At 36.9% G+C, this 24504-nt stretch overlaps 1 protein-coding gene across 1 annotated transcript in view; it reads left to right on the top strand.

Annotated features, from left to right (window-relative positions):
* Nucleotides 1-24504, top strand: part of bltp3b (bridge-like lipid transfer protein family member 3B) — a 243416-nt gene that overhangs the window by 113952 nt on the left and 104960 nt on the right. Inside the window, exons 3-7 of the mRNA XM_028816858.2 lie at nt 1549-1587; nt 6068-6159; nt 8067-8256; nt 17252-17392; nt 18991-19161. Of these exons, the coding sequence (XP_028672691.1) occupies nt 1549-1587; nt 6068-6159; nt 8067-8256; nt 17252-17392; nt 18991-19161 (633 nt within the window). The remainder of the gene's footprint in view (nt 1-1548; nt 1588-6067; nt 6160-8066; nt 8257-17251; nt 17393-18990; nt 19162-24504) is intronic.

Here is a 24504-nt window from a genome sequence, read left to right as displayed (position 1 = left end):
GTCTAGCTTCATTTCTTTAATTTCATGCTTGAGATATGGTTCCTTTTCAACCAGTGAACTCATTTTTCAATTTCCCAAGATCTAGTCCATCTGGATCTGTTCTACACATGTTACTTAATGTTACTTTTTTTTTTTTTATTTGTATTTGATGAGTTGGTATTTATTGCACTGATGGGGCTACATATTTGACACAGTGTGTTATCCTGCTTGTTATGTAAAGCACTTTGTGATAGATCAAGCTCTTCAAGGTTTAATATAAAATAAAGGTTAGTTGATGATTAACTGATCTGACAGGCAATGAACTTGACCTCTACTTTTACCTTTCCCATAAGGCAGTTCCACATGGCTTCTTCAGCCTGTGCTCAGCAGTGCTTGATGGATATCGCTGTCACCATCTCTTCTTGTTGCCTGCCTGCAGGAGTAGATTTTGTTATGCACGTTTATATAAAACGCTAAAGTCAGTTTAAGGAGATTCTTTGTATGGCCAATTTACAAAAACGAATAACGGGCAACTAAGGCTCATGGCAGCAGAGCACTGAGGGTCCATTAAGTATGTAAGCTGTCTACGCTAAGCCAAAATTGTATGTAAATATTTATATACAGTAATTGTAATTTATTGTAATTGCATTTATTGTTTTTTATATGAGGAAAATAAATACTGCAAAAGTCATTGTGAAATGTTTGTTTTTGACTATTTTGTATTATGCATTATTAAACTCATAACTTCATACACTGTGTAACCCAGGATGAGCATACAGTGCAGTTGTTTTTATATTTTTTTACATTTAGTACATAGGCAAGGTAAGTGACTCTCTGTCTCACACAGTGAAACAGAAGTAATGTTTGAAGCAGTATTATTAAGGTTTAAAGTCCTGTGTTTTTGTCATAACACATCCCTTGCTTATATTTTCCCATGGATTTATAATCTGTGTCACTGAGACTAATTGCTAGAAAATGTCAAGGTTTCTTAATTAAATTAGGAATAGGCAAGAAGTTGTCAGATTTGGCTCATTGGTAGAACAGTGCAGGTTGCAGCGCTGCCAGCATGTACATTGGTATAAAGGCTTTTTCTGCCTTACCTGTATAAGGTTAATGTCTTTGCAGTACTCAAAACTCCACTAATATGTGAATGCCTGTTGTCATCATGCAAGTCACTAACTTTTCCTCTGCGTTAGCATTTTCCTATAAACTACCTTACAAAGTAAGTGACTTTAAAAATGCAGATTTCTTATATGTAAGTACAAGGTCATTTACTTGTTTCTAATGAGTACAGTAAGGTCTCTTATTCATAGTTACTTATATCTAACACTAAGTAATAAAGGCATTTTCTGCCATGGGAAGGGTAATGATTTAGTCCGACAGACGTTCATATAATGAAAAGTTATGATTTTTCTTTTTTTTTAATACTGAGGTTGAAATTTTATTTTTATTTAATTGTGAATTCCTCCTGCTATAGAAGCATCATTCCTTCTTTTTATTTTTATTTTATGTTATATTCTGTCAATGAAGAACATTGTAATGATGTCAGCCTGTTGGGTTTTCTTATAGATCTCATGGACAAAACTGAAGACTCATCCAATTTCCTTGGTAAGCACCCTTATTGTGTTAGCTTAAAGAATTTAGTGTTTTTATAATGTATGCAGTGTTTAGGTGACTAATATAATATAGATCAGCAAGTGTAAAACCACACTGATTCATCAATGCATGTGTCTATTTATACACAGCAAAGAAACAGACAAAACAAATAGAAATGCGAGTTATGTATTCTTTTTATTTTGATAAAGTGTTATATTCTAAACATTAAATGAAAAAATTAGTAACGTTAGCACTGCCACCTTAAAGGCCAAAGTATTTTATTTGTATCCCCCTGAGCATGTCTATGTGGAGTTTTCACAGTCTGCCCACATCTTCATGGGTTCTCTTCTATCAACCCAAAAATATGTACATAAGCACATTTACATGTATGGGGCTAACTGATATTGTTGTACTCCAAATTAGTCTTGTAAGGGTGATTGTACAGTACATGTATGTGAGTGTTCCTGGCAATAAAGTGGCACCCCACCAAGGTTAGTCTCTGCCTTGCACCTAATGCAGTGGAAATTGGCTTCTTACCACATTGTCTCTAAAGTAGATTAAGCATTTTTTGTAATGAATACATGGACATTAGTTCTAGCATTTTTTCCATACTTTAGCCTCTTTTTTCTTACACAGAAAGCAAAAAAAAAAGGTTTAGAATATTACAACATTGTTCACACTTGGGGCGGCACGGTGGCGCAGTGGTAGCGCTCTTGCCTCGCAGTTAGGAGACCCTGCATGGAGTTTGCATGTTCTCCCTGTGTCTGCATCGGTTTACTCCCACAGTCCACAGACATGCAGGTTAGGTGCATTGGCAATCCTAAATTGTCCCTAGTGTGTGCTTGGTGTGTGTGTGTGGGTGTGTGTGTGTGTGTGTGTGTGTGTGCCCTGTGGTGGGCTGGCGCCCTGCCCGGGGTTTGTTTCCTGCCTTGCACCCTGTGTTGGCTGGGATTGGCTCCAGCAGACCCCCGTGACCCTGTAGTTAGGATATAGCGGGTTGGATAATGGATGGATGGATGTTCACACTTGTCACGAGAAGCCACAAATAAATGATTATGTGTTTGACAAATGCATATAGAATGAGGTGTGCGTACTCAAGCATTGTATTTCTTATTGCCTAGGAGAAATGTTCTTGCTTAACAGAACTTTTTACTTATATACAGATTACTATATTTATAGTTAGAGGAAAAATAATAAAGTTACTCAAACCTGTGTGGATGTTAGGGTCACTGTTGCCCCTTAAACCCAACAAACAGAAATGCAGGACACAAGGTAAAAGCACTGAGAAGTATTTTTAATTCTTTTTTCTTCTCTAAACCATGCCCTTACCACCACAGCCACAATCAACAGACAAGTAAACAATAAACACACAGTAATAATTTTCTTTTTTTCTCTATTTTCTTCCACACCTCCCAGCAAGCTTTGTCCACCTCTACCCGACTCTGGCTCCTGCTGGGTCTTCCTTTAAGTCCTTTAAATTGTCCTTGACCCAGAACTGCTTCTGCTCTTCTGTCCATGTGACTTGCCAGCATTTCTGGGTCAGATGGAGAATTCAAGTTTTTAATCAGCCCGGAAGTACTTCGGAGCTTCTTTCCTCGTGATCCATTAATACTTCTTGGCTAGGTGAAAATTTATTCTCCCACCATGTTCCCATAGCTTCCCCTGGCAGCACTCACAGTACCCAGCAGGGCTGTGTTGCCGAACTCCATGTCCCATAGTGCCTTACTGAAATCCGAGTCATTGCTGCAGTCCAGGGGAGCTGCCATCCAGCATCTTGGGGGAGGCAGTGTCCTTGAAAAGCTGCCTTCCCTCATCCTTCCATCTCAGGGTCGTCCCAACTAGGTTCAGCTGCTGGACGTCTCTTACACCTATAAATAAATATTAATGGAAAAAAAATGCTTACATAACTCATTCCTGTCTTATATACTACAGATATACCGGTACCTCATTACTTGTACTCTACAAATACATATCTGTCTCTTTGGTTCTGTTTTTAAAATTGTGAAAAGTTTTGCCGTATATATTAACTTGTCTAACAAAGAATAATACAGTACTAAGAAAAGCACCTATTTATACCTACAAATCTGTTTGAATCTGATAATGCATTCACCAATCAACTAGTCTTTGTTTTTCTGAATAAAGGTTGGTATAGATTTATACATTTGCAGTTAGCCTGTTAAACATTTCACTTGATACTATGGCAACATAATCGCTCCTGAACATGAGGTACCAGATTTCCACATGTCCCTCACATAATTGTATGCAAAATCATATTTTTAGCATTAAAATACAAGGCTTATATGGAAACACAATGCGAAATATGTATTTTTTCTTTAGGACAAATTTCTGTACTGAACTGTTATTGGTTATGCTCCTTTTACATTTCTAATGGATGGCAAAAGCTCAAGAAACTGTGGGCAATATAGTTGCAGCCATTAAAAATGCATGAGATGGAGGCATCAATAAATATTAATATACTGTATTCATTCATTCATTCATGCATTCATACATTCATACATTTTCCACTGCTTATCTGAAAAAGTTCAAAATGGAAAGAAATCATAAAGTGCATACAAAATAAAATTCTGTAAATAAAAAACTCTGAGTCCTAACATTTAAACACAATTCAAGACTCCATTCTCTTATACAGTTCACACAGTCTCTTCAGAATGGTGTCTTGGTTCAGGGTGGGAGTGTGTACAAATTCTTGCGGTTACTTTACAGTAAAGTTCTGCCATAATGTTTGCTTTTTTTTCCCCTCTCACAGACGGTCATCGATATACTTCCAGTTGCCCCACATTTCTACAAGAGTTGTGATTCAATTATTTACAAAGATCCTGAGCAATTAATTATCCAGCAGAGTTGCTGCATGCTGAATCATGGTCTAGAATGCCACTTTGCAAGCTCTTTCTTAAAAGAGATAACCATTGTGGTACTTTTGAGAAGCATCAGTCGACTTGTTATTAACAAATATACATCACAATTTCATGACGTCATAATATCTTTTGAAACTGGAGTATTTAGGGGTTCCTTCCTCAAAATTATCTTAGACCTGTCTAGTATTTGCATTGAAAACAAGATTGTCTGCACTCAGTACTGCCTTTGCAGTTGTCATAAATTAGTGTAAAGGACAATCTCAGTGAACATATAATGTGACATTGTCTCTTTCTGTTGTTCTTTAACTGTTAGGGAAAGCATTGGATGTATATGAATAACTATATTGGACAGTTTGGTTAGCAGTGTAATTTATAATATAACTTAATGTGCTCTCTACAATAAAGAAGCTTAAGTTAAAAGAAAATCAGAAAACATTAGTATGCTTTATCCATCTTACATAAAGCCTGGATTAATAAATGATATAAGACATTTGACTCCTAATGTTGCACTAAACAAATTAAATAACTTGATTATTATATTTCCAAAATGCTTTTCTGTTGTCATATGGTGACCTAGAAGCTTTGTAGTAATAATAAACTGCCTATGTTTTTATGGGGCAGTTTTGCACTGAAGGACAAGAAATCTCAATAAGCAGAATAATATGAAGCAAGCTTGACTCAGTGAGTTTAATAAACTATTTGCAAGTTATAACAATTTTGTTCATTCTTTATAAGAAATGTTATGTAAGTACAAATTTTACTCACTTTTCCATATTAGTGTTACAACAAAGTTAATTCATAACTTTTCTAGCTGCACAGGTTGTTATCTAGAAGATAGCGGGATAGTTTAAACTGCTATGGTATACTGGTGTGTCAGGATGGTGATGACATGTAACATTTGTAGCCTCTAGGGGGCACCATAGTGCCCAAAACATGAGACACAGCTCAACCAGACACAATGTCAGGTAAAATAAAAGATAGTTTAATATACTATAGTGTTTCTTCAGGCTTTAATCAGTCCAGTACAGTAAATATCACAGAATTAGTCACCTTCTGTCTCTCTCCACTACTCCTCCATGAGTGTCGTCTGTTGCTTCCTGAATCTGACTCCTGGTGCAGATGAGGTGGGGTCTTTTATAGTGAACCTGGGAGTACTTCCGGGGACAAAGCACCACATGTTGGAATTACTTCCAGGCTAGGCAGAAGTTATAATTAAGTTGTTAATGTAAAGTACTTATCCACATTAGTATTACTGCTGAATTTGTTAAAGCTTGAGTAATGTGCCATTAGTATTTAGTTGTAATGTCATAAATAATTGATGGTGCCAAAACTATGAAAAGTATGAAAGATACTTGTACCATACTGTTTGATCTGTTTACTGCTTTCATGCTGGAGTTCCCAGATGCCTTTCAACAGAAAATGTGCAAATTTGTAACTATTATTTATATTTTATGTATATTGGTCTGTGTTCAAAGTCTATGCAGTGATTGTAATAAATGTTTTACTTTATAAATAAGAACAAAAGTGGAAAAAAGTAAAAACATAAAATATTAATTATTTTTTAATGCATTTTTTTTTATTTTTTAAACTAAACATTTTTAATGTTTTTCATCAAGTACTTAGATAAAGTTGTAATGGAGATGAGCACTTGTGAAGAACCTCGTCCACCTAATGGACCATCCCCAATTGCAACTGCCTCAGGTCAAAGGTGAGGTAGATGTTCTGTACGAGCTTAACTGAAAGACTGTTCATGGTCATTGCACAATTTAGTACTTCACCTTTTTTAAGATACAAAAAGCTGTATTAGTTTAAAATATTTATTAATCTTGATATTTAGTTTCAAGATTATTTTGTTTATAATAGTCTGTTGGTTAGGTAAAATACAAATATTTCTATTTCTGTATTCAACATAATAATAATAATAATGAAAATAATTGTTGATGGAAAATTTAGAAGAATGCAGTATGCTTTGTTTTGACAGTAGACTCGTTTTGTTTTTTCATTGTGACAAAAAATGTAGAAAAAAATATCCTGAACACTCCCATCCACAAATCCCACCATTGCACACTAGTCAGAGGCAATAAACAGATTTAAAAAAAAATTGCAAAAAATGACCACACAGAATAAATGTATTATAAGGATAGCCCAAAAACAATCAATAACAAACAGCATATCAAAAGGAAAAGTTTCAGAGTGGCAACATAGCAAATTCAGTCCTTTTTACCTGAGTTGTACTGCTAAGATGAGATTGGTATTTAAAGATTTTTTTAAATGGGATGTATTTTTGAATGAGTCAAACTTAAAAAGGTGCATGCTGGGGCAGAATCTTCCTACAGATGGGTAATGACAGAACAGACACAAGTAGACAGGGTAATTGAGCAGGGAGGCAGGGCCAGAACATGTCTTGAAACATTTAACTGGGAGAGTTCAGAAAAAAATTACAAGAACAATGAGTTATTATGTTAACTAGCTGTGCTACCCATCTAAGACAGGTTGAAATCTTATTTTGCAGTGCACCATCTATTGGAATGTGTTTTGTAATACAAGTTGTATTAAAATACATTTTATTTATCATTTCAACAGATGGCACATCATAAAACATTAGCACTGCTTTTGCAAATCCTGCACCAAATGGCATACAACAGACATAGCAACTGGACACACACACAGATACCTAGACACACACTTAAAACACTTGTCCTTCCAGTAAAGTGGATATATGACTAGACTCAAGCACAACAAAGCTTACCATACTTAAGATAGTATATTTCTCTCTGTTTAACGGCACAATGACCTTATAGACCAATGTTTCGCATGACTCACTTTTTCATGTGTAAATGTGTTTGTGATCCACTGGGATGGGTTTGTTCCCCTTGGTAAATCAAAGAACCATCAAGAGTGCTCCCGTTTTGTGAATTTAGCTTGTCAGATCTGGGAGCAGAAATGTATTGTGCAACAACATGGCATGATCCACTACCAATTTAAAAAATAGGAACTCATTAAGCGACTGGGAAACACTACTGTTGATCTATGAAACTATAATTTTCCTTCAACTAATTTAATTCACGTTGTGAGAGGTACTTTGATTTTAAAAACTTGTAAGGGGCAAGAAGGTGTGCTTGGCTGCAGAACATACTGCCAGACTAGAAAAATTAGGGATGTGTTGCCTGTTTAATTATAAAATTATTACTAAGTACATCTGAGGGTAGTCCAGATGGTAGTGAAAGGAAGCAAAGCATAAAGTGACAAAATAGCAAGTGTCCTAACTTTGAGCCCCATGAGACACCTTTTCTAATGTCACAACATAATGATGATGTATCATCATCACATTTGCGTGCATATTGTAAAGGATGAACTAAATCAATTAACAACAGCACTTGAAAGCTCAGCCTAATTCTCATGTTTTTGTATTGGAGTGGTGTGGTTAATAGCATCAAAAACTACATTTGTATATTTCTAACAGCATAATAATTGTAGCATTACATCTATTGAGGAATGTTAGAATGTCAGTGACAGCTTGTATTAAAGCTGATTTTATGTCGTTACCTGGACAAAATGCAAGAACCCTTTGAAAATATTTTCTTGTAATAACCAAAGCTCTCAAACTCTTTGCAGTGAGTATGGCTTTGCTGAGAAGGTAGTTGAAGGCATCTCCCTCTCTGTGAACTCTATTGTCATCAGGATCAAAGCAAAGGCGTTCAATGCTTCCTTTGAGCTGTCACAGTTGAAAGTTTACAGTGTTAATCAAAGCTGGCAATTAAGCGACCTAAGATTCACAAGAATACAGAGTGCCCAGCATGGACAGGTAAACAGATGGGAATTAAGAAGATTTTACTACAAATGTGTGTTTTAGGGAAAATGTGTGTAATTTAATTCTGTTTTTAGTCTGCAATGGTGTCTGAAATTATACTGTTTTTTCTGGCCCTTTACAAGGTATATTCATTTTTAGTCACACTCATGCCACTTCTTTTCCTTGTTTCTCCCTCTCTTGTATCATATGGTGCTAACTTTTACATGAATTTAATTACCTGTTGACTTAGTGTTCATAAAATTAACAATTCGTTATTGAACAAACGTTAAGTTATCAAAATTCTGTCCTTGTTTTCCTGATTCAGAAGATAAACATTAAACAGTCATCCTCTTATTGTAAATAAATGATGTAACCATTTTGAGAGCATTCATTCACTTGTTGAAGATTCTTTCTTAGTCCTCATGCAGAAAACAAGCCAAGAAAAACTCTTCATTTTCTGTAAGGGCTAAGAATACAGAGGAAGTCCACAATCCTTGACTAGAAACAAACATTAGGAATTCTGGATTAAAAACCAATACCCACAGTTTTCCAGAGTAACAAATAATGTAAACATAGTTTTGAAGTCAAGAAAACGCTTCAAACATCACCATAAAATCACTGGAGCTTATGGGAGTTGCAAAAAACTTCATTACTGACTCCCTTATTAGAGGAAGATTGTGTTTTCGCTCCCAATGAGTAACACACTCTGTGTGCAGATTTAGACTAAAATAGTCTATAGTACTCCATTCTTTTTCTTTTTCCATTCTCTGTTGAACAACTGTCTAAAACTTACATTGCAATATATGTCGTCCTTGCCTGTGGAACACATCAAGTTTATTTGTATTTGTGGTTATTATTGTGGGAGCGACTACAGTCAACTGCCCTAGGTGTTAGCTACACACCTCGCTAGGGCCCACAGTCCAGCTGCACTCGAGCATGCTCTCGCTCGTTTGCCTTCGCGCTCTCTCTCTCACACAGTCTTTCTCCTCTCTTCCTTCCAGCAACCTCCATCTCTTTCTCTTTCCGTTCATCATTCTTTTTGTCCATCCCCTTCTAGCCGGCTCTCGCTTCTATATATGCCGAGAGGACATAGCAGCTGCAGCACATTAGCAACCTCAGGAACAATCACGGATGTGGGCAGTTTCTCACCTGTGCACTTAGGTGAGAAACGGTCACACCACAGATCGTCCTGAGACCTGCTCTAGCCACAACTACCACGCCCCCTTGCTAAGCCACGAGCGCGGTGATTATTTATTTAAAACGGCCTTTCCTAAGAGAGCTGTGGACCCATAACACCACAATGAAATGTAATTTCAATTTACAAATACACAATAATTAATGTTCAAAATATGCATTATGTAAACATTAGTCATGTGAAAGTATGTATTGTAATAAATAGAATGATAATAAAAGCTACCCTAAAACAAAATACTTAAATCTTCTTCTTCTTCTTTCGGCTGCTCCCATCAGTGGTTGCCACAGCAGATCATCTTTTTCCATATCTTCCTATCCTCTGCATCTTTCTCTGTTACACCCATCACCTGTATGTCCTCTCTCACCACATCCATAAACCTTATCTTCAGCCTTCCTCTTTTCCTCTTGCCTGGCAACTCTGTCCTTAACATCCTTCTATGTCAGTGTCAATGTCAATTTATTTATATGGCACATTTAAAACAACATAGTAATGCTGTGGCCAAAGTGCTTTACAATAATAGAAAAAAAAAGAAAAAAACAAAACAATTAACATAAAAACATAAATAGAAGGAAAATATATGAACATAAAATAAGATACATAATAAATAGAAGTAATGTTATATAATCACAAAGAGGAAACCATCAGTATTACTGAAGGTCATGGAATGCAAGTGAATAGAAGTGAATAGTTTTTAATCTTGTTTTGAACAGTTCAATTGTAGATGACTCCTTTATGTAATGAGGTAAAGAGTTCCACAGGTGAGGGGCAGCAGCTGCAAAGGCCCTGTCCCCCTTGGTTTTACACTTGGTGCGAGGGACAATCAGAGACCACTGACCAGAAGATCTAAGCACTCTGGGTGGCTGGTGTAAAACACACAATTCAGATAAATAGGCAGGAGCACGCCCATGTAAAGATTTAAAAACTAGCAGCAAGATTTTAAAATCAATTCGAAAACTGACAGGCAGCCAGTGTAAAGAAGCTAAAATAGGAGAAACAGAGTCATACTTTCTTGCCCGGAAAGCGAGCGGCAGCATTTTGGACCAACTGTAACCTGTGTATCAGAGATTTTTTAATCCCAGAATACAGCGAGTTGCAGTAATCGAGGCGAAAAAAAAATAAACGCATGAGTAGCTTTCTCAAGATCCCTAGAAAATAAAAAAAGGTTTGATCTTACCTAATAGACGAAGTTGGAAAAAGCAACTCTTGACTACAGAATTAACTTTTTTTCTAAAAGAGAGGTTACTATCAAAGTTAACACCAAGATTGTGGACTTCAGGTTTGGAAAAGACAGAGAAAGAGCCGAGAAGTCCAAGACCAATTTGGGCTTTAGCCGATGGACCCACTATAAGCACCTCTGTTTTATTTTGATTTAGATCAAGAAAATTATTAGCCATCCAGGATCTTAGTTCAGACAGACAGTTGTGGAGTTGATTTGTTGCAGAGTTGCAGACAGGAATATAAACCTGAGTATCATCAGCATAGCAGTGAAAAGAAATATTAAATTTCCTAAAAATCGCTCCAATAGGGTGATGGTATATAGAGAATAAAATAGGACCCAAAATGGATCCCTGAGGAACACCATATTTAAGAGGAGCAGTAGATGAAAAAGAGGAATTTAAAGTCACTGAAAAGTGTCCTACCAGTTAAATATGACCTGAACCAGTTAAGAGCAGCCCCTTTAAGTCCCACAAGATGTTCAAGCCGCATCAGCTAATGTACCTAATATTAGCTAATATACCCAGCATCTCTCCTCTGCACATGTCCAAACCAACACAATCTCACCTCTCTGACTTTGTCTTCAAACCATCCAACCTGAGCTGACCCTCTAATGTACTCATTTCTAATCCTGCCCATCCTTGTCTCATCCAATGCAAATCTTAACATCTTTATAACTCTGCCACCTCCAACTCTGTCTCCTGCTTTCTGGTCAGTGCCATCATCTCCAACCCATATAACATAGCTGGTCTCACTAACATTCTGTAGACCTTCCCTTTCACTCTTGCTGATACCCATGTGTCACAAATTACTCCTGACACTCTTCTCCATCCATTCCACCCTGCCTGCACTCTCTTTTTCACCTCTCTTCCGCAATCCCCGTTACTCTGTACTACTGTAAGTCTACTCCCTGCATCCTCACCATTCTACTGACCTCCCTTTCATTTACACACATGTATTTTATTTTTTTTCTTTCTGACCTTCATTTCTCTCCTCTCTAGAGCATATCTCCACCTCTCCAGGGTCTCCTCAACTTGCTTCTTACTCTTGCTACAGATCACAATATAGTCAGCAAACATCATAGTCCACGGGAACTCCTGTCTATCACCTTTTCAAATAAGAAAGGGCTCAGAGCTGATCTCTGATGTAATCCCACCTCCACGTTGAACCTAGCTTCCAGTACTCTTTCCCATAACTTCATGCAGTGGTTCATCAATTGTATCCCCCTGTAGTTACTATAGTTCTGCACATTCCCCTTATTCTTAAAAATCGGCACCAGTACACTTCTTCTCCACTCCTCAGGCATCCTCTCACTTTCCAAAATTCCATTAAACAATCTGGTTAAAAACTCCACTGCTATCTCTCCTAAACACCTCCATGCTTCCACAGGTATGTCATCTGGACCAACGGCCTTTCCATTCTTAATCCTCTTCATAGCTGTCCCTACTACCTTCTTGCCAATCCATTGCACTTCCTGATTCACTATCTGCACATCATCCAACCTTCTCTCTCTCTCTCATTCTCTTCATTCATCAGCCTCTCAAAGTACTCTTTCCATCTGCTCAACACACCCTCTTCGCTTGTGAGTACGTTTCCATCTTTGTCCTGTATCACCCTAACCTGCAGCACATCTTTCCCAGCTCGGTCCCTCGGTCTAGCCAATCGGTACAGGTCTTTTTCTCCCTTGTTAGTGTCCAACCTCTCATACAACTCATTATATGTCTTTTCTTTAGCCTTCGCCACCTCTCTCTTCACCTTATGCTTCATCTCCTTGTACTCTTGTCTACTTTCTGCATCTCTCTTACCATCCCACTTCTTCTTCGCCATCTTTATCCTTGGTATACTTTCCTTTACTTCCCTATTCCACCACCAGGTTTCCTTTTCCTCTTTCCTCTGTCCAGATGTCACACCAAGCACCCTTCTTGCTGTCTCCCTTGGTACTTCTGCTGTAGTTGCCCAGTGCCTGTCTTACCTCCTCCCTAAACTCAACCTTGCAGTCTTTCTTTTTCAACTTCCACCATTTGATCCTTGGCTCTGCCCTTACTCTCGTCCTCTTCTTGATCTCCAACGTCATCCTACAGACCACCATCCTGTGCTGCCTAACTACACTTTCCCCTGCTACCACTTTGCAGTCTTCAATCTCCTTCAGATTGACTCTTCTGCATAGTATGTAATCTACCTGTGTGCATCTTCCTCCACTCTTGCATGTCACTCTATGTTCCTCCCTCTTTTTAAAATACATATTCACCACAGCCATGTCCATCCTTTTCACAAAATCCACTATTATCTGACCTTCTTCATTCCTCTCCTTGACACCATACCTACCCATCACCTCCTCGTCTCCTCTGTTCCCTTCACCAACATGCCCATTGAAATCTGCTCCAATCACCATTATCTGTCACTTGGGTACACTGTTCATCACTTCATCCAACTCACTCCAGAAATCTTCTTTCCCATCCATCGCACACCCAACTTGCGGGGCATATGCACTAACAACATTCATCATCACACCTCCAATTTCCAGCTTCATAATCATTACTCTGCCTGACACTCTTGACATACTGTTCCTTCAGAATAATCCCTACCCCATTTCTCCTCCTATTCACACCATGATATAACAATTTGAATCCACCTCAGATCCACCTGGCCTTACTTCCTTTCCATTTAGTCTCTTGCACACACAATATATCAACCTTTCTTGTCTCCATGATATCGGCTAACTCTCTCCCCTTACCAGTCATACTGCCAAAATTCAAAGTTCCTACCCTCAGTTCCACTCTCTTTACCTTCTTCCTCTCCTACTTCCTCCGGACATGTCTCCTCCCTCTTCTTTTCCTTCTTTGGCCAACAGTAGCCCAATTTCCGCCAGCACCCTGTTGGCTGACAGAACTGGTGACAGCCATTGTTAACCCAGGACTCGACCGATCCGGTATGGATATTTGTATTGTTGTCTGTATATTGATCTGGAAACATTTTACACCGGATGACCTTCCTGACATAGCCCTCCCTATTTATCCGAGCTTGGGACCGGCATGAAGAAACACACTGGTTTGTGTATCCCCTGTGGCTAGGTTAAAATACTTTAAATCTTATCAGTTTAAATACTCATGACACTCAAAACAAAGAACAACAACAAAAGGTGCAGTAATAAAGTAGTATTTAATTAACAAAGCGCAGCGCATAACAAAATAAAAACATAAAAATGTTCCTTATAGCATTGCAAATGTAACTACTGTATCTAATGAACATTTTTAATTGTGGTTACTACATAAACTATGACAGAAGTTTTTGGTTCATATAAACTAATTAAACCAAGCATACATTTCAATTTTAAAAATTAAGCCTGTCATCAATTACAAGAATAAAAAAAATCCATATTTATGTGTTCCAGAAAATTTTCCCCATTTTAAAAAGCAGAGAAATTTGTTTGTATGGCTTGTGACCTTATAACCAGGTAGACACAATAACTTTTATATTTAAAATATAAAAGATGCTGGATTGATATCAATTTTATTTTTATGTTCAATTTCTAGCAGTCCATAAAAGATAAATTCCCATTGATGTATAATGTTATTTAGAAATCACAACAGTAAAATACTAAGGATGTCTAGTTAGTATATAAGCAAATGTAAGACAGACAGATATAAACATTTTTATCAAAAGAAAAAGCTATGAAAGATAGTGTTTTGATTAAATCTGTCAATGAAAATTATGTAATCCCTCCATTGCCTGAACACACCTGCAGGAACTAACAGCTTTTAGTGTTTATAACCTCAAGGCCATGCTTGAATGCCACACACTCACCTTCATAACTAGAATGGGAATAACAGGAAAAAAGAACATAACAGTGATTATCTGAAGGCTCTCATACACAAACTGTATGAAACTGGACATCTGAACTCTCAGACAAGAATGCAGTTTATTGCAGATATATAAGTAGTAATTAGCTGAAGTACATTTATTTACATGACATTACACATAACCTATTTAGCAGCAAGGCGTCCGCGGCATCACTGATTACTGAAACATTTTAAAATAAATGTAGCAAAATATTATAACAACCTTTCATGTTTGATCTGCTTTACAGAGAAATTATATCACCTCTCCATTGAGGGGGGAACAAGCAAATTGTTCATATACTGCATAGCCTAATGCACCTATTATTTTCCTACCAAATTTAAGAAATCGGTGTGCTTGCATTTTTACAAAGTTTCCAGAAGAAAATTGAAAATGGAATGCAATGAATGACACTTTATTAATCAGAGTGGCTAATTTGAAAATATCTTATACCACTCACCTGTATGAGGTGCTGGAACGATTTAAGCAGTAGTCATAAGGTAGATCTATGTATAAAACAAATGTAGACTCTGTCATGTGATGAATTGTGTTAATGATCTACAGAATGTGTTTGTGAATGTTTAGCTTTATTATTATTATTTTGTTTCAGGTGAATATGTTTTGAACAACTCAGCCCTTTTAATTTTAAATAAAATAAAAAATAAATAACAGCAACAGCAGTGTGGTAGTGTATTTCTAGCACCTGCTTGGACCATGTGAACAAGATTTACAACTGTAATAATAATGACGCATAACTTCATTTGGTGGGCAATGGATGAATGAAAATAACGCTATATCGATGCACATGTCATGAAACCAAAACCCTGATACAACTAGGCTCGAGTCGTTAAATCAGGCCAGTGTGGTAGCAACCACTGCCGTTTTCTCCTTGCAGAACACTTCAAATAACAAGAGACGCCGGTTTGATGCATGATGGCGAGAGGAAGTGGCAAAAAAAAACCAAAAAAAACAGCTGTATCAGAAGTGGAAAAAGCTGCTGCAAGGAAAAGCGGTTGGTGCATAATACTAGTGCAGAATGCAGCTGCCAGAATCTTAATTAGGAAAATCTGAGCACATCTCTCCGGTTTTGATGTCACTATATTGGTTACCCGGGCCATTGACTGGGCCATTGACTTTAAAATATTGCTTATGGTTTGCAAAGCTTTAAATAATCTCGCTCCATCCTATATCTCGGAATGCCTTTCACCTTACACTCCAAATTGTAACCTTAGATCTTCAAATGAGTGTCTGCTTATAATTCCAAAAACAAAACTTAAAAGAAGTGGTGAGGCAGCCTTCTGCTGTTATGCACCTAAAATCTGGAATAGTTTACCGATAGAAATTCACCAGGCTAATACGGTGGAACACTTTAAAAAACTGCTAAAAACCTATTACTTTAACATGGTTTTCTCATAGCTTCATTTTAGTGTAACCCTGATATCCTGTATATGCATTTAATTTTTTTTTTTTTTTTCATGGCCCCGAATTCCGTACTAACCCCTACTTTCTCTGCTCTATTTTTTTTGGTTTTCTGTGGTGGCGATCTCTGCCACCACCACATGATCAAAGCAGTGCACAGTCCCTACATTGATACATTGAAGGCCAGAGGTCCATCATTGTCTAATTCTTCCACGTGAAGCCTGAAAACCATGAGGACTGATTGAGGTCATTTATGTTAGGTAGAATGGCTAGTGTGTGCTGGGCGGTTTCATGGCCTTGGAACCCCTGCAGATTTTGTTTTTTTTCCTTCAGCCCTCTGGAGTTTTTTTTGTTGTTTTTTCTGTCCTCTCTGGCCATCGGACCTTACTTTATTCTTTGTTAATTAGTATTGCCTAAATTTTATATTTTTCTTTTTTCATTCTTCATCTTGTAAAGCACTTTGAGGTACATCATTTGTATGAAAATGTTCTATATAAATGTTGTTGTTCTTATAGCAGACGAAATGGACAACCCAAGTATCAAATATAAAACATGATCTAAGTTGATTACTTAAACTGCACCCATCTTTGTTGGGCAGCATAGCTAGTGTTTTTCATTTTAACATGAAATAGATTTTTGGCCATATTGCCCACTCCTATGTCTAAATCAAGATATTTCCATCAAAACTGCTGCCTACAACGGCTGTTGCCGACATATGGCCAGTTCCTTCTTTAAGACATATTGCAAAGGATTGCTCATACTGTGCAACAATAAATTGTAGCGCACAGTTACACTTTTACTTAATGTACATGGCTTTGTGGTTTCTCTTAATTTCTGTATAGTACTTTTCTTAGCATTATGTTTTCCTTACATGGCTATACATTTTTCCAACGCCCTTTGGTTACCACATAGTTTTGTGAGTGTGCATTTTTGTGTCCCGTGCACAATTGTCATGCCATCCCATCCTACTGTTGATACTGCTTCCTTAACCACGAAGATTAAGATAATTTTAACAATCTTTTATTTAAAATTTCTTAAGACTTTATTTACTCTCTTTACTTACCTCTGCCTTTATCCCTTCACATAATGTGAAATAGTGAATCCTTTTTTGAGAATTAAGTGACTGCTAGTAAAATACAACAGCAGCATGTTTTATTGAATAAACTAAATACATTCCTTATAATTCTCAAAGCACTTGATACCATCTTTCTTGGTTCAATAAGGAAGCATGCTTACAAGTATTTTTCCAGGATATTCAGAGTAGATTCGGTGTAAGAATTATTTTTCTTGTATGCATTGAATTCCATATTTACATGTGTATTTAAATCATTTTTTCCTTCCTAGATTTTGACCTTTAAAGAAATAAGCTGGCAGATGATCAGAATTGAAGCAGATGCTATTCAGAGTGGAGAACATGAAATCCTCAGTGCACCAGTTCGTCTGATCACTAATCAGTCCAAAATAAGAGTAACACTAAAGAGAAGGGTAAGCTTTTAATAACATTACCAGCAGTTGTACTCCACATAAGATTAATTTCAAATTTTGTTGCTGATATCTGTTATTAATACCTGATTATTGCTGATAGTTCTTAAATTATGTATAGTTTTAATAATTTACTGAAAGTAATTGATGCATGAATAGCATGATGATGCAGTGTTTAGTCCTGCTGCCTCACAGATACAGCATCTTGGTATTAAAATTCCAGTCATTATCTTTTGATTTTGTATGTTCTCCCCTTGTCTACATGGAGAAGTTGGCCCTGGTTTTTGTGTGGGAGTGGGCCCTGCAATGGCCTGGCACCCTGTCCACAGATGATTCCTTCCAGTACATTTGGGATATGCACCAGCCTCTGCTACCCTGAATTAGTTTAAACAGGTTGAAGAAAATTAACTTAAATTCTAAAAAAGTTATGTTAAATGATAGTTTTTCCCATGTCAGTTTTTATTTTAAAGACTCTACTGTTATTTTAAGTCTGAGGCTGTGGACAGACTGTATAATGCTAAACAAGGTGCATAAATATAAATAATTCCAAAATAGCTCTGCCCTTGCAAAACTCTTTGAGATGGTATTCACTATACAGAGGAGCTATTTAAAGTAAAACACTGGTCTTTATTTAGGCTTCCTGAAAAAAAATCTTTTCATATAACCTCTGTAAAGGCCTTGGTAGTTCCACTGTTGATTTGTTTTTATTGTTTCACTGTAAAATTGCTGTACATCATTGTTTTATACACAGGAAATAGATATATATATATATACAGTATATATGTATATATACAGTATATATAGACTATCCAGTCCAGATCAGTGTTATGATGTGTGTTCAGTCTAAGATAATTAATTGAATCAACATGTATTAAATATTTTGTTCTTTAATAAAAGCTGAATATTTTTTAACTTATACAAAGAATGCTATGTTTTTTTTTATTTTCAAATTCATCTTACATGCACAGTAAGTCGATGATGCACATTTACTTCAAGTATCCATGAGGAGTGCATTTTAAAACATAATGTAGAGTCACTTATGTGCTTTTCTCTTGATTGTTAGATGTAATTCAGAGAGTTTGGACATAGAGAAACAAAGCAGAAGTAGAGACAGCATCATGCAGTACTTGCAACTTAATACAAGATTATGTTCACTGTGTTATTACAGTGTTTTTTCACTTTTATTACCTCTGAGCTGTCAAGATTTGAAGATCCCCAGAGTGCCAATGAGAACTACAATGCTTATTAATGTTTTTTGTGAATTTATGGCGTTCTGGCTAAAGGAATACTTTCTAAAATTTATGAGAAAATTACCCTTAAGCTTCCATCTGTGCACTCATATCGTTGTCGTAGAGCTCATTTTGAAGTAACAGCTTGAATCCACCGTGCTGATTCCCTTGATAATTTAAACATTTCTGCCAGGTCAGCTCTTAACCTGTAATTGGCTAAACTGAAAATATACAGCTCCTTCATATCTACAGTTAAAATTCATAAACTAGTTAATTTATAAATCTGTCATGTAGACATGCATTTTCAATTTAAACAAATTATTTATAAATGAGTGCTGTTAGATGTGAGTTAACTCCTTGTCTTCTTAACAGCTGAAAGATTGCAATGTGGTGGCATCCAAGTTGATTTTGATTTTGGATGATCTGCTGTGGGTCCTTACTGATTCCCAATTGAAAGCCATGGTGCAGTATGCAAAATCTTTAAGTGAAGCAATGGAAAAGTCTGCTCAACAAAGGAAAAGTTTGGCTTCTGAAACAACACAGGTATGTGTTCTTTGAGGTACTTCTTGTAATATTTACTCTATGTAGTTCATTGAGCCTTCTTCCATACTGTTGTATCTTCTATGCATATACAGTTTTAAAGCTGCAACTGACACTATTTCTTGTGAGCAGAATTTTTTCATTCACTTCCAAGGTAGTGACTGTGCATCCAAAGACATGTTATCGCTGTCTCAGAGAATAGCAAATGTGTATGTGTTGCTATGGTGGTTTAGCTTCCTATGTTGCACATATTCACACAGTGTCACCTCAACCTCAATCTGTTAACCAGCTTTTGAAACAGTTGGATGAATGAAGGTATTAACTAGGATATGCAATAGCTTTTAACAATTTATCACAAATGTGTCAACAATGCAATAACTGGAGGCAGAACGGATTACAAAGATATTACAAAGATTGTACAGGAACCTAAAACATCAATGCTATGGGGGTCTCAGCTTTAGCTATATGACTAGGTGGTTTATGCTAAGTTCCTTATCTCCCTTCATGTGACATATTGCTTTATGGTTTGCATTTTGAAATGCATTTAACTTAAGATCTACCAAAGTTTGATTTCAAAGATGCCCAATCAATCACTGTTAAGTCAGTTGGATATAGATGAGTGAGTGGTTCTATTTTTCTGTTGTAGGTTTGTTAATATTTTTTATACTTCTTTTAACTTTTAATTGTTCTTCTTTGTGTCATTATCCCCGTAAGCTTGGCAACCAATCAGATGATCAGCACAGTTACGCTTATTTAAACCATTAGACTTGTATTTCTGCATGTAGGTTTTATACTTTTTGACAATAGGAAGTTTGCAGTTCTACTTTACATCAGCAATTGCTGATCTCCAAATCCTTACACTGCTGAATTGAGGCAAACAACAAATAGAATGCCTGTGGGGAAACGATTTAACATATATTTTATTTAGAGGTGAGGGACTCATTTTGCATTTTGCATTACTCGTGTAGCTTCATGAGTCTTTCTCTCTGTTGCTGGACTCCAAATAATGGGTGGGCCCAGTAAAACCATACCTGCTGCTGCTAATGAATCATGTGCATGCAACCATATAAAAAAGATAATGTGCAAATTTATTAGCTTCATTAAACAGAAAGAAAGACTCTTGCTTTCAGACCTTGCATCTAATTTATGCTAAGGGACGGTTTATACTTCACACTCAGAATGTGTATGTGCACACATCATGGCTGCCACGCGTTTCCAGTATTCATTTGACGCATCCTCTGAGCACAGCCTCAGAAATTAACGTGACGCGTGCACGAGTTGCAATACCAGCAAAAAGTCGGGGGGCGCAGTGTGATAAAGTCGGAACATGATGTCAGGGTCTCTGTTTACTATCTACATGTGACAGAAAGCCACTATGCGGATCCTACAGGATCGATGCGTGTGCTTCAATGTTTGATGAATGCTTTTATATTTAAGCGTTGCATATTCCCCATCGTAATAACAAGATACATTTTAAAGATCTCACATATCATCTGAAGTCCTTTTTTTGCACGTTCACAACAGCACCAGAATGTACAGTGCATATTTGAGCAACAGAGATAAACAAGTTAGGGACACAGTGAAAAGGTGTATTTTGTGATTGAAGTGGAAATTTTAGCTTAAATCTCGAAATGTCCACTTCAATCTCGTAGTTTACTTTGTCATTAAAGTAGACCGTCGTAAACGTCATCTTAAAACCGACCCAGTTGTTAATTGTTACATGCTTTTGGGCCTTCCTCTTGACCTGACAGCAGCAGCAAGCAGCAATAGATCACCACACAGAACACATTAAATTTATGATATTCCAGCTCTCTGCACATTTAGAATCCTTAAATTTATACTTTATATCACTTTCATGATGAAATGCATTAAACTGTGAATATTATATTTTACAGCTAAATTATTAACTTAATTTAAATAATGAATTCTGTTAATAATCACACATATTGGGGCAACACGGTGGCGGAGCATAGCGCTGCTGTCCCTGGTGTTTCCTGCCTGGAATTTGCATGTTTTCCTGGTGGGTTTCCACAGTGTGCTCCGGTTTCCTTCCAAAGACATGCAGGTTTGGGGATTTGGTAATGCTAAAATAATGCTAGTGTATGTGTGTGCTTGTATTCACTTTGCAATGAGCTGATGCCCCGTCCAGGGATTGTTTCTGCCTCATGCCCAATGCTAGCTGGAATGGGCACATCCCTGGATTGATCGATTTAATCATTAAATGTCCATCCTTTTCAGAGATATTGTGGTAAGGTGTCCTTGGAATTTAATGGATGTTTAAGGCAATTCACAACACGGCGAAGCCGAACCTGTTCTCACCATGATGATATCTTGCACTGCCACCTGGTGGAATCTTCCAGATTGGGTAAAGTTTGTGTGCAAGTATAAACAATACAACGCTTGCCTAGCCTTAGCGTTCACAGGCGCACACGTCGCATCGTATTAAGTATAAACCCGGCATAATGGCTATTGGCAGTCATTGTCCCTGCATGATTTCATGGTTTATCTAAGAGGGTCCAGAACATGTATTTTGTCTGCACTGCAGCATATTATTTCTTAATCAATAATAGTCCATGAAGGCTGCAACTTTTCCCTTAACCTAAAAATGCACAAACTTGGTTACCTGGCTCTTTCTTGTATCTTTAAAAAGCCATTAATATGTTGCCATTTCTGCAGCCTCCTCTAACCTAACCTTATAAAGGACACTTGAAACTATTGACAGCTAAAGAGTAATGGTTAAGCTGGAAATCTTTCAGCTTGTAGAAAGGTAAAATGCCCCGAGTCTTGATAAAGGAGCTGCTTTGGTTAGTATAGTTTGTGTTTTTCTTTTGATACCATCTTGGAGCTTACTTCTGATTGCCGGCTTAGAAATAAAATGGTTCCAACATTCCAACAAGGATGATGATCTTATTCTGAGCTCTGTTCAAGGGGTAAAAATGAACCAATATGTAAAGTTTAAATGTAGAAAGTTAAAATTGAAAGTTTTACTGTGGACTCACTTATTCATGGAGAATTGTAGTGTGAAATCTGTAAACAGCTCGGCAGTGTTTTGTGGTGGTGTTGAAGTGACTGCTCCCTTTAAACTTGCATTGGGGAGGTTTTCGTTTGGGGGGGGTGGGGGAGTTTTGAACCAAAAACAACAAGTTGTGTAGCTACTTTAGACTGCTTAAAATACAGTCAGTTAAGAGTGTGTCTCTATGGAAGACAGGGAACTCTTGGCTGCTTAGACTTGCAGTGAGAGTGTCTACTCCAAAGTGGATGCTTTAGACCGCTTCTTAAAGACAGGCACACATTGACTGCTTAGACCAGTGTTTCTCAACCTTTAAGTATTTGCAACCCGAGTTTTCATAACAGTTTTAATCGTGCCCCCCCCTAACATTTTTTGAAACCCTAGTAAAATTTATTCCTATATTTTTTGCTGCCGATACACCGCTACAAGTTTAAAATTTCCCTACGAATAGCAAAATTACGCCACATATGGCAACATTCACGCCACCTTTTTTGGGCATGCCCCACAGTTTGAGAATCACTGGCTTAGACTTTGTTTGTGATAAACTATTGGAAAAGTAAGATTTGGAATTGTGTAATTGCTTTACAGTGGATATGAACTTTGGTTTGCTGATCATGAACATCTGGCCTGAGGCCATTTACTAGTGTTGCTGTGGAAATGGTATTTTGTTTCACAAATACGTGTCATGATGGAAGTACATCTCTCCTAAAGACCAAGTGCAGTGTTGTTTGGATTTTGACATCAGCACATGGAAGCTGCTGGATAAAAAGTGAGAAAAAGCAAAATATGGTGTTTAATAATATGTCATACAAAACGGGGTAGAGTTAGGCCTAGTAGCTAGTTCATTTAGTTTTGAAGCATTACTAATATGGGATATTTGTTTTTGCTTATTCACATTGGACCGGTGTCTCCAGCATAACTAATATTTGTATAAAGACAGCCCAAGTAACTGTGTACCAGTCTATGCTTAACTGAGAAGCCCCAGGCTGGGTAGGATACAGATGACAGAGTTTACTTTGGCAGCACTTCTTTAATGAGGCTATCCAATTTTGACAAAAACAAAGGACCTTCACTTGCATTTTAAGTTGCCAGAGTGTGCTGATCAAAATATTTTTACAAGGCTTCTTGGTGGTTTTAACTCTTTCATTTTTGTTTTGTTTTCCTGAATGAGACACACAATTGACTTTCTGACAAAAGCACTAATGGAGCTGAGAAGTGGGAATAGAAATCAAGATAAAACATTCAAACCCAACTACTGATGTAAGCAGTGTTTGAAATAAGTGTTAAACATTTGTGCATCTCAGCAAATTGTACTTTTGGGCATAAGGCATAGTGGCTTAGACCTGCACAACACAAGTGTGTCACTTCACCTAATATTTGTAAAAGTGTGGAAAACATTGTACTTTGATGTTGTTATTTGAAGATATGTTTGGATACATCATCAGATATTTAAATAAATGCCAATGTGTACATGTAATATATGAGTGAATATTTAAATTATCTGTCCACAAATGTATAGACAGATCCAACATTTTCATCCGTACACTCATGCTGCAAGAGACATTGCATCATTCTCCCCTGCTGGCCACGTATTTTGCAGCATGTAATTATGTGCGTATTTCTTTCTCTTAAAATGCTCAGGCTTCTACTTAGCTTTTAATACATTGATGCAGACTAATAGCACCATGAACCATTTATAGTATAATTAACACTATAATTAGGCAGTTGCATGTTGTACATCAAGTTAATAAGGGAACATTTACTCCTTCATCGCCTTCTAAAAGAAAAAAAAAAGTGATGTAATAGGTAAAGGATTGAGCTTGAAAGTTTGCTGCTTCATTTGTAGCTAATCACTTACCTGCCTGCATGTTAATTGGATGTGTACGTGATTAATGACAGGAAATGTTAAAAGTGCATTATAAGCATATACAGGAAACCTGCTGGACTCTGTGATTAATATCTGTTCTTTTTTTCTGGTTCATGTGCAATTTACACTTTCATAAAACAAAGTACTTGCAGTAGCTTTAAGGCCAAAATATTAGTGGTCATTTTATAGCCATTTCATATGTCTGTTTTTTTTATTGAAAAAAATATCTTTCTGAAACCATTATATACTTCAGTATGTTGTGATGGTAAAATTTCTGCAAGTGTCACATAAACAGTTCAGATCAAGATAACACTAAGATTTGTCATTTTATATATTCTTAGGAAGGAAAATGACGGTGAACATGCAAGTACCATTGCATGAACTGCTTAGCAATATTGGGGCAACAGCCAGGTATCCTTTTTTAATTAGCATAAAAAACAACAAATAAAAACCGTGCCCAGTGGCACCA

The sequence above is a fragment of the Erpetoichthys calabaricus genome, chromosome 1 (assembly GCF_900747795.2).
Source record: "Erpetoichthys calabaricus chromosome 1, fErpCal1.3, whole genome shotgun sequence".
Classification (NCBI taxonomy): Eukaryota; Metazoa; Chordata; class Cladistia; order Polypteriformes; family Polypteridae; genus Erpetoichthys; species Erpetoichthys calabaricus.
The sequence above is the reverse complement of the archived record's forward strand: the minus strand, read 5'-3'. Positions and strand labels throughout refer to the sequence as shown.